This window comes from Panthera pardus, unplaced genomic scaffold (assembly GCF_024362965.1).
Source record: "Panthera pardus isolate Hobbes unplaced genomic scaffold, ASM2436296v1 HiC_scaffold_10, whole genome shotgun sequence".
Lineage (NCBI taxonomy): Eukaryota > Metazoa > Chordata > Mammalia > Carnivora > Felidae > Panthera > Panthera pardus.
The window spans coordinates 62,636,359-62,653,381 of record NW_026526655.1 but is presented as its reverse complement, the minus strand read 5'-3'; the positions used below and the strand labels follow the sequence as shown (position 1 = coordinate 62,653,381).

General features: G+C 34.5%; 1 protein-coding gene across 10 annotated transcripts in view; it reads left to right on the top strand.

Moving 5' to 3' along the window:
- UBR3 (ubiquitin protein ligase E3 component n-recognin 3) overlaps positions 1 to 17,023 on the top strand; it is a 226,825-nt gene that overhangs the window by 97,700 nt on the left and 112,102 nt on the right. For all 10 annotated transcript variants that reach the window (XR_008424150.1, XR_008424145.1, XR_008424142.1 and 7 more), the window contains exons 18-19: positions 1,386 to 1,536; positions 3,985 to 4,081. Coding sequence is in view for 7 of the 10 variants with exons in the window: in XM_053907819.1 (XP_053763794.1) it covers positions 1,386 to 1,536; positions 3,985 to 4,081 (248 nt within the window). In the remaining 3 variants the exon portion in view is untranslated. The remainder of the gene's footprint in view (positions 1 to 1,385; positions 1,537 to 3,984; positions 4,082 to 17,023) is intronic.

Sequence of the window (17,023 nt, the reverse complement as noted above, 5' to 3'; positions counted from 1 at the left end):
GTTGGCAGATATTTTTGCCTCTCTCTGTCACTGCTCAGGGAGCTCTTGTTAGCCGTGGTTACACTTCTGAACTGATGGCTCTGGGCAACCCAGGATCTGACCTTCTAGGACTGTGTTCGTGAAAGGAAGCTGGACACTTGGTAAGAGGCAGCAAAGTCTACGTTATCTGTATATCTAGGTTGGAATTCTTGGTTAAAATTTATAGGTTTACCTTATAATTATTACCAGGGTTTTAAACATTTTAAGAATTTTTTTCTTAGAATTCAATCTTAAACCAAGAAGTTTTTGAGGGGAAGGACTACCGTCTGTAAACTTTAAAAACTTATGGTTCTTTGTATAGGACAGAGCATACAACAGACACTTTATTATTTTTTAAGTTGTTAATAAAATTTTAGACAAAGATTTTGTTATTTTGTGATAAAAATTTATTTTATAAATTTTGGACTAAGTTTACTTTGTATATTATGAATATGTTTGGAATAATTGGCTGACATTTTGTGAAATAACTCCTATGGAATGCCATTTGATAACCTTGAAGATTTTCATAAGCAAGCAATTTGATATTGTTTGATGATTTCATTCAACTATTCTATAATGTGTATCAATGCTGTAACAGCAGAGGCATTCCTCTGTAACTTTGAATTTTGAAAAGTTAATTGATTAATGTGAAATCAGTGGGAAAGGATCTTTGTGGTTTCCTGGCTTACTTCTTTTTAAAACTTTGTTTAGTATCTTTTCTCTCTCTCTCTTTTTTTTTTTTTTTTTTGGAGGATGGCATTTTGTGTTTTTGGAAAAATAATCTTTGCTCATAAAAATATTGGCTAATTTTTAGCATACTGTTTTTGATTCTCTAAGGGAGAATATAACATTATTTGTAAAATGATGAAAATGGAGGTGCGCCTGGGTGGCTCAGTAGCTTGAGCATCCGACTCTTGATTTTGACTCAGGTCATGATCCCAGTGTTGTGGCATCTAGCCCCGTGTCAAGCTCTGTGCTGAACATGGAGCCTACTTAAGATTCCCTCTCTCCCTGGGCTCCTCTCATGTGTGCTCGCTCTCTGAAAACAAAAAAGAAAAAAAACAGAATGGAGATTAATTTTATAAGCTTTTTTTTTTCTTCATTTCTTAAAATTTGGTTAATTTGTTTTGGGGAGAAATAAACTTGGGAACTACTTTAGCATATAAACTAGAAGTAGGCTTGTAGGTTAAAAATATTTTAAAAATTCACAATTAATAAAAAGTTACTGAACTCTTGTATTATATAGCCCTCTTGTGGCCCGTATTACATATTACAGCCAATTACTCTTAACAAAAATAGTTAGAAACTAGAGTACCTTGGTAATTTTATAAAGCTGGCTTTTAGGCATTAATTTTTTTTCTTGACACATACATCATATTCCAGAAAATCCAAATCCCAAAAGTGGTATTATTCCAGGCAGTTACAGCTTTGAATCAGTTTTATCAGCTGTAGCTGACTTTAAGGCTCCTGTTTTTGAACCTGGAGGTTCTATGCAGCAAGGCATGTATACTCCTAAAGGTACGTTTATATACGTAAATATATTTTTTCAGAAATGGTTTTCTGAAGGTAAGTTGTGTACGTAAAGAAAACATTTTGCTTTTTATTTATTTGTCTTTGAGTTATTCCTCAATTTTCTTATAGATGTGTGTTTGTTTTTTTATGGTATATGGTGATATTGCTTCTATTTATTTACAAATCTATGGTTTTATGTTACAGGAAACCTTCTTAGATGACTCTGAATTAGAAAAGGAACTTTATATATGAATTCTAGTTCATTTTTATACGTGAATGAGCTGTAAATGAACCAGAAATTATAAAACAATGTATATTAAAATTTTTTTTAAATCTATTCTCCCAAGTTTGATTTTGAAATAGTTCTCACTACCCAAAATTTAACTTGAAACAGTTAAAATTAAAATTCAGATACGATACTGATTACATTTTCCTACATCCTATGTAAATACATAAAATCTTTTCCTTAAGTGGTTGGTTTTCCAAGGTTTTCTCCTTAGCTTCATAGATGACATGCTTGCCAAGCGCCACAAGTAGTGAAGTCTTCATTCACAGTCTTGTCCTTTTCACTTTCACGTGTTCACTAATCTAAGTTAAAAGTTTGAAGGAAGTACCACTTACATGCTTCTTGACTTCCTCAACACTCATTGTCTAGCTGAAAAACTGACGCCCATGTTGAAGGTGTGAATAACATGTACTGTTTGGCAAAATCCAGCAGGATAAGCCTTATTATGTGGGATTTTTCCAGGAGTTTGCAATGGTGAATCCAGAGTCTCTGGTTGCAGTGTGTATTCCATTAAAGGAAAACCACAGTGTTTCTCTGTTGTAGAGAACTTCTCAGGTGGAGCTGTATCACATAGTACACTGCTTATTATGGTGTGAGGATTACCTCTGTCCTAGTCACTTGCGGTCCTTATAAAAAACACGGGTTCTTGTGCCTCACCTCAGTCTGTTCTCATCAGGATCTCTCGGGATGGATTCTGGGAATCTGCTTTTTTAATAAGCTTTGAAGGTGATTGTCATGCACAGGAAAGTTTGAGACACTGAGATCGAGCATTGGGCTTTTGAAGATTAGATTAACTGGTTTGTGTGATGTTTGGATTTGACATCTTATTTGTAAAAATGAGAGAGTTGGGGTAGATGAGTACTTTTAAAGCTTTTTAAAAAGTGGTTGAAATAAGCCTTTAGTTTTGGGCAACTAAACCTTAACTAAATCTGTTATACAAAACCAATAAAAGCAAACCTGCTCTTGTTAAAGTGGGTGCAGGTAGTAGACGTGGCTTCTCGACTGTTTTGTCATCTCCTTGCTCTTGAAGTGGCCCCAGGTACACTTGTGTGGGAATCCACAGAACACTAAAGCCTGCCAGACTAGTTAATCACTAACAGTTTCCTTCTATTGCTGTGGTTTTATTCTGATAAAAGCATTGGCATTTTAGTTGTACAAAGTAATAGATTAAAAAGTGAAGGACAATAAATGATAATAGAAATAAGAACAAAGGTCTTTGTGAAGGCCTATCTTAAGGATCTTAAGTCATACTTAGGATAATTTAAGACGAATGAATAGTCTGTTACATGAAAATAGGGACAATTGTTAACAGTTTCTTATGCCAGGAAATTGGAATTACAGTAGATATGTAGAGAGAAGCTTAAGCTTCTTACTGTTTTCAGATGTTAAGAATTCTGCTAGGATGAGATGTGAAAAAATGATCTAGGAAAGATAATACTCTTAAGGCAATGGTTTCTGAAATTATTATTTGCAGGCCATGCTGTAGATTTTTTCTACATCTAAATACCATCTCTGTTACTGTATACATAGTATGCTGTATTTTCTTGAGTGGATTCACTTCTTTAAATTTCACCTCATGCTAAGCATGATTATGAAATCATGGGTTTTATATGCAATGTACAAGTTCTTAATACATGTTAATATAATTGTATAATTGTTAAAAGCTTTGCGCACTTAAAATCATCTTGTATACCACCACTTGTACACATTCCACACATGGGGTAATGGTTCCTAATCACTTCTACAAACCAAAAATATTACAAAGACTCTTGAAAATCAATAGCTCATTAATTTTTTGATCTAGCTTTCACATTTTTATCTTTGAACGTTTTCAAATTTGTTAATGTGTTTTTTTCTTACATTCTATTGGCACTTTACAAAAAAAAAACATGAACTAAACTTTTATGGTGAAGCATTATCACATTGTAATACATTTTTTTTTCTCACTAGTTCTTACTGAAGTTAAAAGAATATTCATAATGATGAAATTATGATTTTTAAGACTTAGAAAAGTAGTTATGATATCAAGCTTATTAAAGCAAATATATGATCCAATTAAACTATCCCATCTTATAAATTTAAAATATACTTAAATGTAATTAGTCATCAGAAATTGACCTTGTTCCTAAGAAGTCAGTGTTTTGTTTCTACTTTCTTTTGAATAATAGCTGAAGTCTGGGATCAGGAGTTTGACCCCGTCATGGTCATTCTTCGAACAGTTTACCGTAGAGACGTGCAGTCTGCAATGGACAGATATACAGCATTGTAAGTCTGTTATGCTAGTATAAAATGGATATTTTATATTTATGTAGAAAAACTTTAGTTATAACACAAATGTTATATGCAGTGATTAAAGTATACTCTCAATCTTTAGAGGAGAAAATAATATTTTAAGATTTAAAAAAAATCTGCCATATATTTATGTTCTCAAGATCTTGATCCAAAATCTGATAAATATTATAATGTCACAAATAGACTAAAAAAATAACAAACTTATTTAGTTGCTGTTTGACTGGTGGAATGCAAAACTTGGTTTTGTGTTGTTCTGCTTTCACACCAGTAGAGGAGGCACAAGTTAAGAGAATAAAATTATCTGATCTCAGAGATGATGGGTATCTACCAAAAGTTTCATAATATTGCTGTGTTTTTCACAACTGGGAAAATAGCCAAAGAAAAATGAATTTTATTTGTAAATATTTAACAAAGTGGTTTAAAATGTTGATGATTGCAGAAAAAAGTTTTGAAGAATATCTTTTTAATGAAGTATTCATTTTTGTTATTGTTATAGACTATTTTTTAATGTATTGTTTCCACCAATTTTTAAACCTTAATGTTATATTGCTGAACATCATATGATACCATGTTTTATCTGTGCTTTTCTTTTTTTATTAGGTTTTTTTAAGTTTTTTTTGTTGTTGCTGAAGTTTTTATTTTATTTTACATATTTTTAAAAATTTATATCCAAATAGCATATGGCACAGCAATGATTTCAGGAATAGATTTCTTAATGCCCCTTAACCATTTAGCCCATCTCCTCTCCCACAATCCCTCCAGTAACCCTCTGTTTGTTCTCCATATTTAAGAGTCTCTTCTGTTTTGTCACCCTCCCTGTTTTTATATTATTTTTGCTTCCCTTCCCTTATGTTCATCTGCTTTGTATCTTAAAGTCCTCATATGAGTGAAGTCATATGATATTTGTCTTTTCTCTGACTAATTTTGCTTAGCATAACACCCTCTAGTTTCAGCCACATAGTTGCAAATGGCAAGATTTCATTCCTTTGGATTGCTGAGTAATACTCCATTGCATATATACACCACATCTTCTTTATCCATTCATCCATTGATAGATATATGGACTCTTTCCATACTTTGGCTATTGTTGATAGTGCTGCTATAAACATGGGGGTGCATGTGTCCCTTCGAAACAGCATACCTGTACCCCTTGGATAAATACCTAGTAGGGCAGTTGCTGGGTCGTAGGGTAGTTCTATTTTTAATGTTTTGAGAAAGCTCCATATTTTCCAGAGTGGCTGCACCAGTTTGCATTCCCACCAGCAGTGCAAAAGAGATCCTCTTTCTCTGCATCCTCACGAACATCTGTTGTTGCCTGAGTTGTTAATGTTAGCCATTCTGACAGGTGTGAGGTGGTATTTCATTGTGGTTTTGATTTGTATTTCCCTAATGATGAGTGATGTTGAGCATTTTTTCAGGTGTCATTGGCCATCTGGATGTCTTCTTTGGAGAAGTGTCTATTCATGTCTTTTGCCCATTTCTTCACTGGATTATTTGTTTTTTGGGTGTTGAGTTTGATAAGTTCTTTATGGATTTTGGATACTAACCCTTTATCTGATATGTCATTTGCAAATATCTTCTCCCATTCTGTCAGTTGCCTTTTAGTTTTGCTGATTGTTTCCTTCGCTGTGCAGAAGCTTTTTATTTTGATGAGGTCCCAATAGTTCATTTTTACTTTTGTTTCTCTTGCCTCTGGAGATGTGTTGAGCAAGAAGTTGCTGTGGCCAAGGTCAAAGAGGTTTTTGCCTACTTTGTCCTTGAGGATTTTGATGACCTCCTGTCTTACATTTAGGTCTTTCATCCATTTTGAGTTTATTTTTGGGTATGGTGTAAGAAAGTGGTCCAGGTTCATTCTTCTGCATGTCGCTGTCCAGTTTTCCCAGCACCACTTGCTGAAGAGACTGTCTTTATTCCATTGTATATTCTTCCTGCTTTGTCAAAGATTAGTTGGCCATACGTTTGTGGGTCCATTTCTGGGTTCTCTATTCTGTTCCATTGATCTGAGTGTCTGCTGTTGTGCCATTATCTGTGCTTTTCTGAAGCATATGTTAAATATTTTAAAAACAAATTTTATTTATTTATTTATCTATCTATTTATTTATTTATTATTTTTAAAAATTTACATCCATATTAGTTAGCATATAATGCAACAATGATTTCAGGACTAGAGTCCTTAGTGCCCCTTACCCATTTAGTCCATCCCCCCCTCACAACCCCTCCCGTAACCCTCAGTTTGTTCTCCATATTTGTGAGTCTCTTCTGTTTTGTCCTTCTCCCTGTTTTTATATTATTTTTGTTTCCCTTATGTTCATCTGTTTTGTCTCTTAAAGTCCTCATATGAGTGAGTCATATGATTTTTGTCTTTCTCTGACTAATTTCACTTAGCATAATATCCTCCAGTTCCATCCACGTAGTTGCAAATGGCAAGATTTCATTCTTGTTGATTGCTGAGTAATACTCCATTGTATATATATACCACGTTTTCTTTATCCATTCATCCATTGATGGACATTTGGGCTCTTTCCATACTTTGGCTATTGTTGATAGTGCTGCTATAAACATGGGGGTGCATGTGTCCCTTTGAAACAGCACATCTGTATCCCTTGGATAAATGCTTAGTAGTACAATTGCTGGGTTGTAGGGTAGTTCTATTTTTAGTTTTTTGAGGAACCTCCATACTGTTTTCCAGAGTGGCTGCACCAGCTTGCATTCTCATAAAAACAAATTTTAAGTGATGTAAATGTCTTTGATCTTGAGAAAGTATTTGTCAAAGTTTAAGTGTAGATATTAGGTATAATTGAAACTTCTTTTTTGCCAAGACAGTGTAGTAATAGATACATGTTGAATTTATGATCCATCAGAGACCTATCTGAAGAAAGTTTATAGTATAGAATTTTAGTATACCCTTCCTACCCCCTAGAAAACAAAAACAAAAAACAACGCATAGTTCAGCCATCAGCATCTCTCTTTACCTTTCTTTAAAACCCTTGAAGGGGGGCGCCTGGGTGGCGCAGTCGGTTAAGCGTCCGACTTCAGCCGGGTCACGATCTCACGGTCTGTGAGTTCGAGCCCCACGTCGGGCTCTGGGCTGATGGCTCGGAGCCTGGAGCCTGTTTCCGATTCTGTGTCTCCCTCTCTCTCTGTCCCTCCCCCGTTCATGCTCTGTCTCTCTCTGTCCCAAAAATAAAATAAACGTTGAAAAAAAAAAAATAAAAAAAAAAATAAAAAAAATAAAACCCTTGAAGAGGTAGTCTCAGGTTCTCTGTACTCTGGTTTCTTAACAACTTCTTTTTATATGGTTTTGTACCTATTTGTTTACTTGTAGGCTTTTACTAGACTCTTAGTTCCTTGAAGGAAGATATTTTTGTCTCTCCCTTTACATCTTTAGTGCTTATTTCAGTGCTGGCACATAGTAGGCATTCAGAATATATTCGTTGAATAAATAAATTGGAGTAGTTCATCTTGAAAAAAGATGGACGGGAGGAAGCATTTGCATGGAAAGCCTAATGTGACATAAACACTGTGGTCTTAAGTGGCTCTGCCTTTTTCAGGGGGTGGTAGTGGTGGCTAGTCATTTGAATATATAAAGAGTATGTATATAGTAAATTTTATTGCTTTTTTTAAACTTTGTAATAAATAGAAATTTGGACTGGGATTGGGCTCAAACTTTCAAAGTTTTCAGGGAGCCATTAAATACTTAATGCAATCAGTTTTAAAGGGGAAATTTTATTAACAATACATATTTATTGAATGCTTGTTATATGCCAGGCACTCTGTAAAGCAAACAGCATTGTATCTTTTATTTTTCACATAGCAGACTTAATTGCTCCGAGCACTTAATTTCCTTCATTGAGAACCAGTAGTTCTCAACCAGGAGTGATTTTTATCCTTCAGGGGACATTTGGCATTGTCTGAAGACTTGGGCGGTTGTTACTGACATCTAGTCGAAGCTAGCTAGATCTGTCCCCCTGAACAAGAATTATCTGGCCCCAAATATCATTAGTGTCAAGACTGAGAAAGCTGGTTTAGACCCATACTGACATAGAGGTATCCTTTTTTTTGTTTTCTGGTATCTTGTCTTTTGTAACATATTTTGTGTTATTGCTTAGAACCAGATCATAGTTTGATTTATACCCACTTCACATAGTCATAGAAGACCGTATCTTCAGAGCTATTTTTATTAATTTTTCCTCTTTCCTGTTTTGTTCTCCATATTTTTTCTAATTCTCTCACGTCCCCCATTGGGCTTTTGAGTTCCTTCCTGTACAATATCTTTATAATTTCTTAGTAATTTCTAAAGTGCAGTGATGTTTCTTGGCAGTTTGGAAATCTCTGTTTTAAAAGAAATATGTATTTTATTTTATTAAAAAATTTTTAATGTATATTTTTGAGAGAGAGAGAGAGGTGAACAGGAGAGGGGCAGAGAGAGAGAGGGAGACACAGAATCCAAAGCAGGCTCCAGGCTCTGAGCTGTCAGCACAGAGCCCTACACAGGGCTTGAACTCACAAACTGTGAGATCATGATCTGAGCTGAATTTGGATGCTTAACTGACTGAGCCACCCAGGCGCCCCAAGAAATGTATATTTAAATAAAGCAGTAATAACAAAGGACAAATAAATGTACTCTATAGCTTCAGGCTAAAACTCTTTAATCATTTTCTTATAAGTTAATTTATGTATAAACTATTATATTCATGTGATAACATTTCATGTACTTAAATATCATACTCATGAGTAAATGTATTAGTTTTTATGTAAACCTTAATTTTGTTTTGAAATTTATTTTGTATGTGAAATAATAGCATCTGCTTTCTTCATGTGATACCTTTTATTTGCTGTATATTTGACTGTATAGTTGACTGTTTCAGTTCTTATTAGAGCACAACGGGAAATAACCCTAAATGGTAGGACTTCCTGGTCATTTTCATTTTCTTTTACTTCTAAGGGACAAGAAGTGGCTAAACTGATTTTACTGAGTATGATCGTTTTTTATTTGCAAGAAGGCAGTAGAAAGTCCTTGTGAAGAATTATGGTGAAAAATGATTGGATAAATTGACACTATTATGTGTTTAAAATCAAGCTTGGTGCTAGGCCCTTTTTAGGCGGTTAGTAATTGCTAAATTAATGAAAAATAAATTTCTTTAAATTTTTGTGCTGTTTAGGTGAAAACAAGCCATTTGCTGTATGTAATGGTTAGATGTTTAGAATCTTAGGATCTTGTTGCTGGAAAAGGCCTTTAAGATCTACTATCCAGGTTGCATCAAAGTGTCTCTGGGGCCATCACTGGAAGAGCAGGTTGGGCAACAGCAAGAGAAAGCCTAAAGAGAATGGAGGTGGCTCATACTGCTTTCTTCACTCCTTTCCAAATACCCCTTAGTGGGCAGTTCAGCTTTTAAAAGGAAAACAAAAACAAGACTACAACAACACAAACACAAACCCAGCAGTTGGAAAACCATCAATATTGTATTTTATGTATGAGGACATTGTGGCCCAAAGAAGTTAAGTGAAAATGTTTTTTAATGGCAGTATTGGAACTATTGTCTAGGCCTTTTCCAACCCACAAATGTGATTTTTCTACAGTGGCTGTTTTAAATTCAGCTGGAAAGTAAGTTTTTTCAACTATAATTTTTGATATTTCTATTGCTTCCCATCTCCCATCTTGAAGGTTAATGATTGCTGGCCCATGTTTGAAAGTATGATGTATGAGTTTATATACATATCATTTTTGCTTCAACCTAGTCAATAATTAGGTGTTGGTTTGAATCACTTGGAAATTTTTTGCTGTCATGTAGCTTTTCATTTGCATTATTCTATTAATGCTTTTGAAAAGAGCAGTCAAAGTGATGTATTACCTGCTGCCTTGAACAAATATATAACCTTTATTTTGGAATACTTTATTAATCTAGGTGCTACATATCTAGGAGCTAGCAAACAAAGAAACAAAATGAACACTAAACATGCTTATCTAAGCTAAATGAAATAGAATAGTTGAAATATTTTATCATAAGGTATTGAGATTTTTTGAAAATTATGCTTTTAAATAGCTACTATAATAGTATATAGAAACCAGCTTTTTTTTTTTTTTTTAAACTTAGTTTTATGTCTTTCTCATCTTGAATCATAGATGCAACTCATTTCTCTGGTATATTAATGATATATATCTTTTTGTTTTTTAGTTTTTCCCCCCATTTACATAGTATCTGTTTATTCTAAATTCAGTTTTCTGTTGTTTGGTCTCTGGCTTCCATATTAGAAGCGTTCTTCAGATGTCTGATCATTCTGGCTGCTCTTGATAAAGAGCTCGGAGTACCTTGGTGTAGCTTGTAGATCCTGAGTTTTAATGTAGGGTGATTTGGGCAGGCAGGTGTGTTGAGAGCCTTTATGTTAGTCTCTTTAGAACTTTCTTTTTGGTCTAGAAAGAGTCCTTAGAGAAGTATTTTCATATATTGCCCAGAAGGTAATGGTTTGACTGCCATTATTCTGTGAACTGAATGGGAGGAGACAAAGGCCTGGCTCTGAATCAGAAGTGAATACTGTGGCTTTAATTCCCCATCCTCCTTCCTTTAACTGTGCTTGTGTTTTACCTTCTCCAGAGATGAATTCTCCAGTCAGAATTCTGTTGGAGTGGGAGAGAAACACTTCTTACTCCCTATCTACTACTGAGGTACCAGGTGCTGTCAGTTTCTGACCTTTTGAGGATTCTGCAGTGTTACTTGGATTGATTCTCAGTTTTCCCAATTGCCTTCTTGTGATTTGGCTTTCTTAGGTCTACTAGTTGAGTTACCGTGCACTCATTTCCTTTCCAATTAACAAAATTTTGCATTTTTTTTCTTTTCTGATTTTCCCCATCGTTGTGGTTTTCATCCTTTAAAAAATACCATTATCATAGTTCTGTTGGAGTTTTGGGTGCAAGTAAAATTAAATACTTATGTTCATTCTTTGATTTTAACTTCAAGAGCTGAATGTGTAGCTCACTTTAATTTGCATTCTCTGGATTACTAGGTCCTCGAGGTTGAGCTTTAAAAAAATCTATTAATTTCTCTTCATGTTTCTTGCTCTGAGAACTGTGTATACATGTTTCTTGCTCTGAGAACTGTGTATACATTATTCTTTGCCAGTTTTTCTATTAGGTTGTCTAAAGTTCATTCGGTCTCAAGTTTTACTTTTTATTTATTAAAAAAAAAATTTGTTTACATTTATTTATTTTTGAGAAACAGAGTGAGACAAAGTGTGAGTGGGGGAGGGGCAGAGAGAGGAGACACAGAATCTGAATCAGGCCACAGGCTCCAAGCAGGCAGTCAGCACAGAGCCTGATGCGGGGCTCGAACCCACAAACTGTGAGATCATGACCTGAGCCAAAGTCGGACACTCAACCGACTGAGCCACCCAGGCACCCCAAGTCTTACTTTTTATAGTTAGATCTGTAACCCACCTGGAATTGATTTTTGTTTGTGAAGTAGTGATTTATTTATTCATTTATTTTTCTCTTATAGAAAACCAGTTGCTTTTGGATCATTTATTGAACAGTTCATTCCTTTGTCAATGATTTATTAATATGCTAATTTTGTCATAAACACTTGATCCTCATTATTTGCAAATTTGGCTACTTGCTAAAGTTTAAACCCCAGATTAATACTTTCTCCTGGGTATTTGTTAAAGCTTTCTCCTGGGTATTTGCAGGTGTGTGCGGACATGAAGAGTGCACCTAGCTGAGGTTGAACAGAGCAAAGTTCTGTCCTCTTGTTTCAGTGCTCATACTTTAAACAAGTGTCCTTTTTGTAGTGTTTTTAGAACTGTTTTTGCATTTTTGTCCTGTTTACTATTTAAAATGGTTCCCAAATGTAGCTGAAGTGCTGTCTGGTATTCCTGAGGGCACGAAGGCTTTGATGTGCCTTACAGAGAAAATTCGTTGTTAGATTAATCTTCATTCAGTCATGAGTTATAATGTTGTTAGCTGAGAGTTCAGTGGTAGTGAATCAATAATATGGTACATCCAGAAAAAGGTAGAGGAAATTCACTGATCTGTACACGGGGTCATTCCAAAAGGGGCTAAAATAACAACTGTAGTGTGTAATGCAGCTATGGAAAAGCTGAAAATCTAAATTTGTGGACTCATGAGATGGTGACTGATAAAAGGTGTAGAGGATAACATTGTTACGAGACTGCAAGCCAAAGAAATTACTGTCATGTTTAGCAAGGGTCAGAAAAAAGGTAAGCCCTACTTTGCTAGTGCTGGCTGGCTTGCACGTTTCAAAAGGTAATATACTGTGAAAAATGTTAAATTTGCAGGCAAGGCAGGCTCTGTAGTTCATGAGATGGAAGAATTTTAAAAATACTTGCTAAGAGTTCTACAGAAAAGGGTTATGTTCAGAGCAGGTTTTCAGTGTTGATGGGACTGTCTTGATTTGCAAGGACATTGGCAAATATAATGTAAGTTGGAATTTTGATTAACAAAATTGACCCCAGATTTGCAGGAACCTAATTCTGTATTTCTCCTAGGAGCAATAATTCAGTGTGGTGTTTGTGGTGTTGTGGTGACTTTATAGAGCATAACTACTGTGAGTAAAGTCAGTTGACTGTATCAGGTATCATGTATGTAGACCTATTTCTCTTTTGTTCATTCTGTAAATTAATGCCGTACTATCACAAATATTGTTTCCTTCCTTCCTCCCTCCCTTCCTCCTCCTCCTCCTCCTCCTCCTCCTCTTCCTTCTCCTCCACCATCACCACCACCACTTCCTACTCTTCTCCTCCTCCTCCTTCTCTCTTCTATTTATAAGTTGTTTATTCTTGGCCCTTTGCCTAGAATTTTATGATCATATCAAATTTAATGATGAAACATGTTGGGTTTTGATTGAAATTGTACTGATTGAAATTATCTAGATTAATTCCTAGATTAATTTGATAGAGATGCCATCTCTTTTTTAAGTTTTTATTTTAATTCCAGTTAACGTATGGTGTTATATTAGTTTCAGGTGTAGAATATAGTGGTTCAGCAGTTCCATACATCACTTTATGCTCATCACAACAAGTACAGTCCTTAATCCCCATCACCTATTTCACCCATCCCCCCATCCATTTGCCCTCTGGTAACCATCAGTTTGTTCTCTGTTAAGAGTCTGTTTCTTGAGTTGTCTCTCTCTTTCTTACTTTCCCCACCCCCATTGCTTGTTTGTTTTGTTTCTTAAATTTCACATATGAGTGAAATCATATGGTATTTGTCCTTCCCTGACTGACTTATTTCACTAAACATTATGCTCTCTGGCTCCATTCGTGTCATTGCAAATAGCGAGATTTCATTCTTTTTTACAGATATGTAATATTCTATTATATATGCATACCACATCTTCTTTATTCATTCATTGGTCAGTAGAAATGCCATTCTAACAGTAATGTGTTCTCCCACGTGTGAACATAGTGTGTATCTCCATTTATTTAGGTTGTCTTAAATTTCTTTCCATAAAATTGAGAATGTTTTGGTATCTTTTATTAGACTTATAAGTCGAATTATCTTATAATTTTTATAGATATGTGGTATATTTCCTATAATTATCATTTCTTTTTGTTCTCATGAATAAGAATGCAATTGATTTTGGGGCTTTTATTAGTTCTAATAATTTGTAGATTTTTAAAGATTATCTATGTGGACCATTAAATTATCTGGGATTTTGTCTCTGTTTTTCACACAAAGATTTTCTATGTGGGCCATTAAATTATCTGGGAATAATGATGATTTTGTTTGTTTTTTACACACTCTCTTGTCTTTGCTGGCTAGTCTCAACTATAATACATGATAATAGCAGTGATGAAAAGACTTCTTGTTTCTAACACTTTTCATGTGTCACCATTAGATACAATGTTTACTTTAGTAGTTTTGTAGTTACCTTTTGTCAGATTGAGGAGATTCTTTTTTTAAAAAAAAATTTTTTTTTTTTTAACGTTTTTATTTAATTTTGAGACAGAGAGAGACAGAGCATGAACGGGGAGGGGCAGAGAGAGAGGGAGACACAGAACCGGAAGCACGCTCCAGGCTCTGAGCCATCAGCCCAGAGCCCGATGCGGGGCTCGAACTCACAGACTGCGAGATCGTGACCCGAGCTGAAGTCGGCGCTTAACCGACTGAGCCACCCAGGCGCCCCTGAGGAGATTCTTTTTTATTGCAAGCCTACCAGGATTTTTTATTATGATTGAGTTTTTAATTTTATTAAGTGCTTTTCTTGCATCTCTGTAGATGATGGTATACAATCCACATATCTTTGCATTATTGAAAAAAACCCAATCTTGTCATTATTCACTTAAAAAAATATTGCTTGATGTGGTTTACTGATTTAAACATTTTTTTTTTCCCCATTATACTTGTAAGAGTTTGGTCTTATAAGATAGTCTTTTTTTTTTTTTTTTCTTAAGTTTATCTTTATGTATTTTCAGAAGGAGTCAGAATCCCAGGCAGGCTCTGCGCTGTTAGTGCAGAGCCTGATGTGGGGCTTGAACTGACGAACTGTGAGATCACGACCTGAGCCAAAGTAAAGAGTCAGATGCTTAACCTACTGAGCCACCCAGATGCCCCATCTTAGAAGATAGTCTTATACATTTTTAAAATCATGTTGTTTTCATATTGGTAACGGGTTGTATTAGCATCATAGAATTATTTGTGTATCTTTTATCTTTTTGCTATTTTCTAAAATTTATGTCAGGAGTTGGAGATTATCTGTTTCTTAAAAAAATTGTTTTAGGCAGCTTTATTTAGATATATTTTACCTACAGTACAATTCACCTATTTAAAAAGTACTATTCAGTTAGTGGTTCTTAGTATATTCAACAGAGTTGTGCCACTGTCACCATAATAATTTTAGAAAATTTTCATCATTCTAAAAATAAACCCTCATTATTCATTAGCAATTACCACGCATTTTCCCCAACCCTACATTCCCTAGGCAACCACTAATCTACTTTCTGTTTCTATGGATTTACCTGTTTTGGACATTTCATATACATGGAATTCAATGTGGTCTTTTGTGACTTGCTTCTTTTACTTAGCATAATGTTTTCAAGGTTCATCTACATTCTAGCATGTATCAATACCATTTTTTTTATTGCCAAGTAATATTCCATTCTGAGGATATCCACTTTTATTGGTCCATTCATCAGTTAATGGATATTTGGTGCTATTATGAATAATACTGCTATGAACATTTGTGTATAAAATTTTGTGTGGACATATTTCATTTTTCTTGAGTGTATGCCTGTGAGTGGAATTGCTGGGCCTTATGGTAACTCTGTGTTTAATTGTTTAAGGAACTACTAGATTGTTTACCAAAGCAGCTTCAGCATTATGCATTCCTATTAGCAGTATATTTGGGTTCCAATTTCTCCTTATCTTTACTAACACTTGTTATCTGTCTTTTTGATTATAGTAATCCTTGTGGGTATGAACTGGTATCTCATTGTAGTTTTGATTTACATTTCCCTGATGGCTAATGATGTTGAGCATATTTTTATTTGTTTATTGGCCATTTGTTTATCTTCTTTGGAGAACTGTCCAGATCCTTTGCCCATTTTTAATTGTATTAACTTTTATTATTGAGTTTTAAGAGCTCTTTATGTATTATGAATACTTACTTATCAGAAATATGATTTGTAAACATTTTCTACTATTCTGTGGGTTGTGGTTTGTCTTTTCACTTTTTTGAATGTCATTTGAAGCACAAAAGTTCATTTTAATGAAGCTTAATTTATCTGTTTTTTCCTTTTGTTACTTGTGCTTTTGGTATCATATCTATTGCTTAATCCAGGATTACAAAGACTTATGCCTATTTTCTTCTAAGGGTTTTATAGTTTTAGCTCTTATATTTAAGTCTTTGATAGATTTTGAGTTAATTTTACATATGGTGTGAGATAGTGGTCCAACTTCATTCTTATTTATGTGAATGTTTCTTGAAGTTTTGATAGAACTTACCTTTTAAACTACCTGGGCCTGATGTTTTATTTTTGAAGGAGGTGTAATTTAAAACTGATTTCACTTTCTTTAAAGCTTATAGTCTTAGAATTTTTACTCCTTTTTGAGAGGGATTGTCAAGTTATATATTTCTAAGAAATCTTTTATTGTCTTTTAAGTATATAATAAAAAAATTGTCTTTGCCTGTTTATTTCTATTATTTATTTGTGTTTGTTGTTTCTTATTCTTGATTAGTCTTATCAGAGGACTGTCAGTTTTACTATTTTTTTAAGAACAAGCATTTGGTTTTGTTGTTACTTCTTTTTCCCCCTTGTAGTCCATTTTGTTCTTTTTTCCTTATTACTGTCTTCTTTCAATTTAGTTTGGATTTTCTCCCTTAGACACTTAGATTTTGACTTTTTACAAAAACATGCATTTATGGTTTTTTTTTTAATGTTTTTATTTATTTTTGAGACAGAGAGAGACAGAGCATGAACGGGGGAGGGGCAGAGAGAGAGGGAGACACAGAATCGGAAGCAGGCTCCAGGCTCTGAGCCATCAACCCAGAGCCTGACGCGGGGCTCGAACTCACAGACTGAGAGATCGTGACCTGAGCTGAAGTCGGACGCCTAACCGACTGAGCCACCCAGGCGCCCCCAAAAACATGCATTTAATGCTGGGGATTTCCTTCTAAGTACTGCTATAGTTGTATTCCACGATTTTTTTTCTCTATAGTTTAGGTTCTAATTTAAAATTTTTTCTCTTATGATTATAATTATGTCTGAATGTATAAGAACATCATGTTATAAAATGTCTGCATGTCTGAAGTTTTGAGTTATCGTGTAGTGGATTTCTAGTTTTATTTGCTTGTGACAAGTGGTTGTGGCCCATATATCCATTCTTTTGGTATTTTCTGAAATTTACTTTCAATCCTAGTATTTTGTAAATTTTCATAAATGTTCTAAGTGCACTTAAAATTA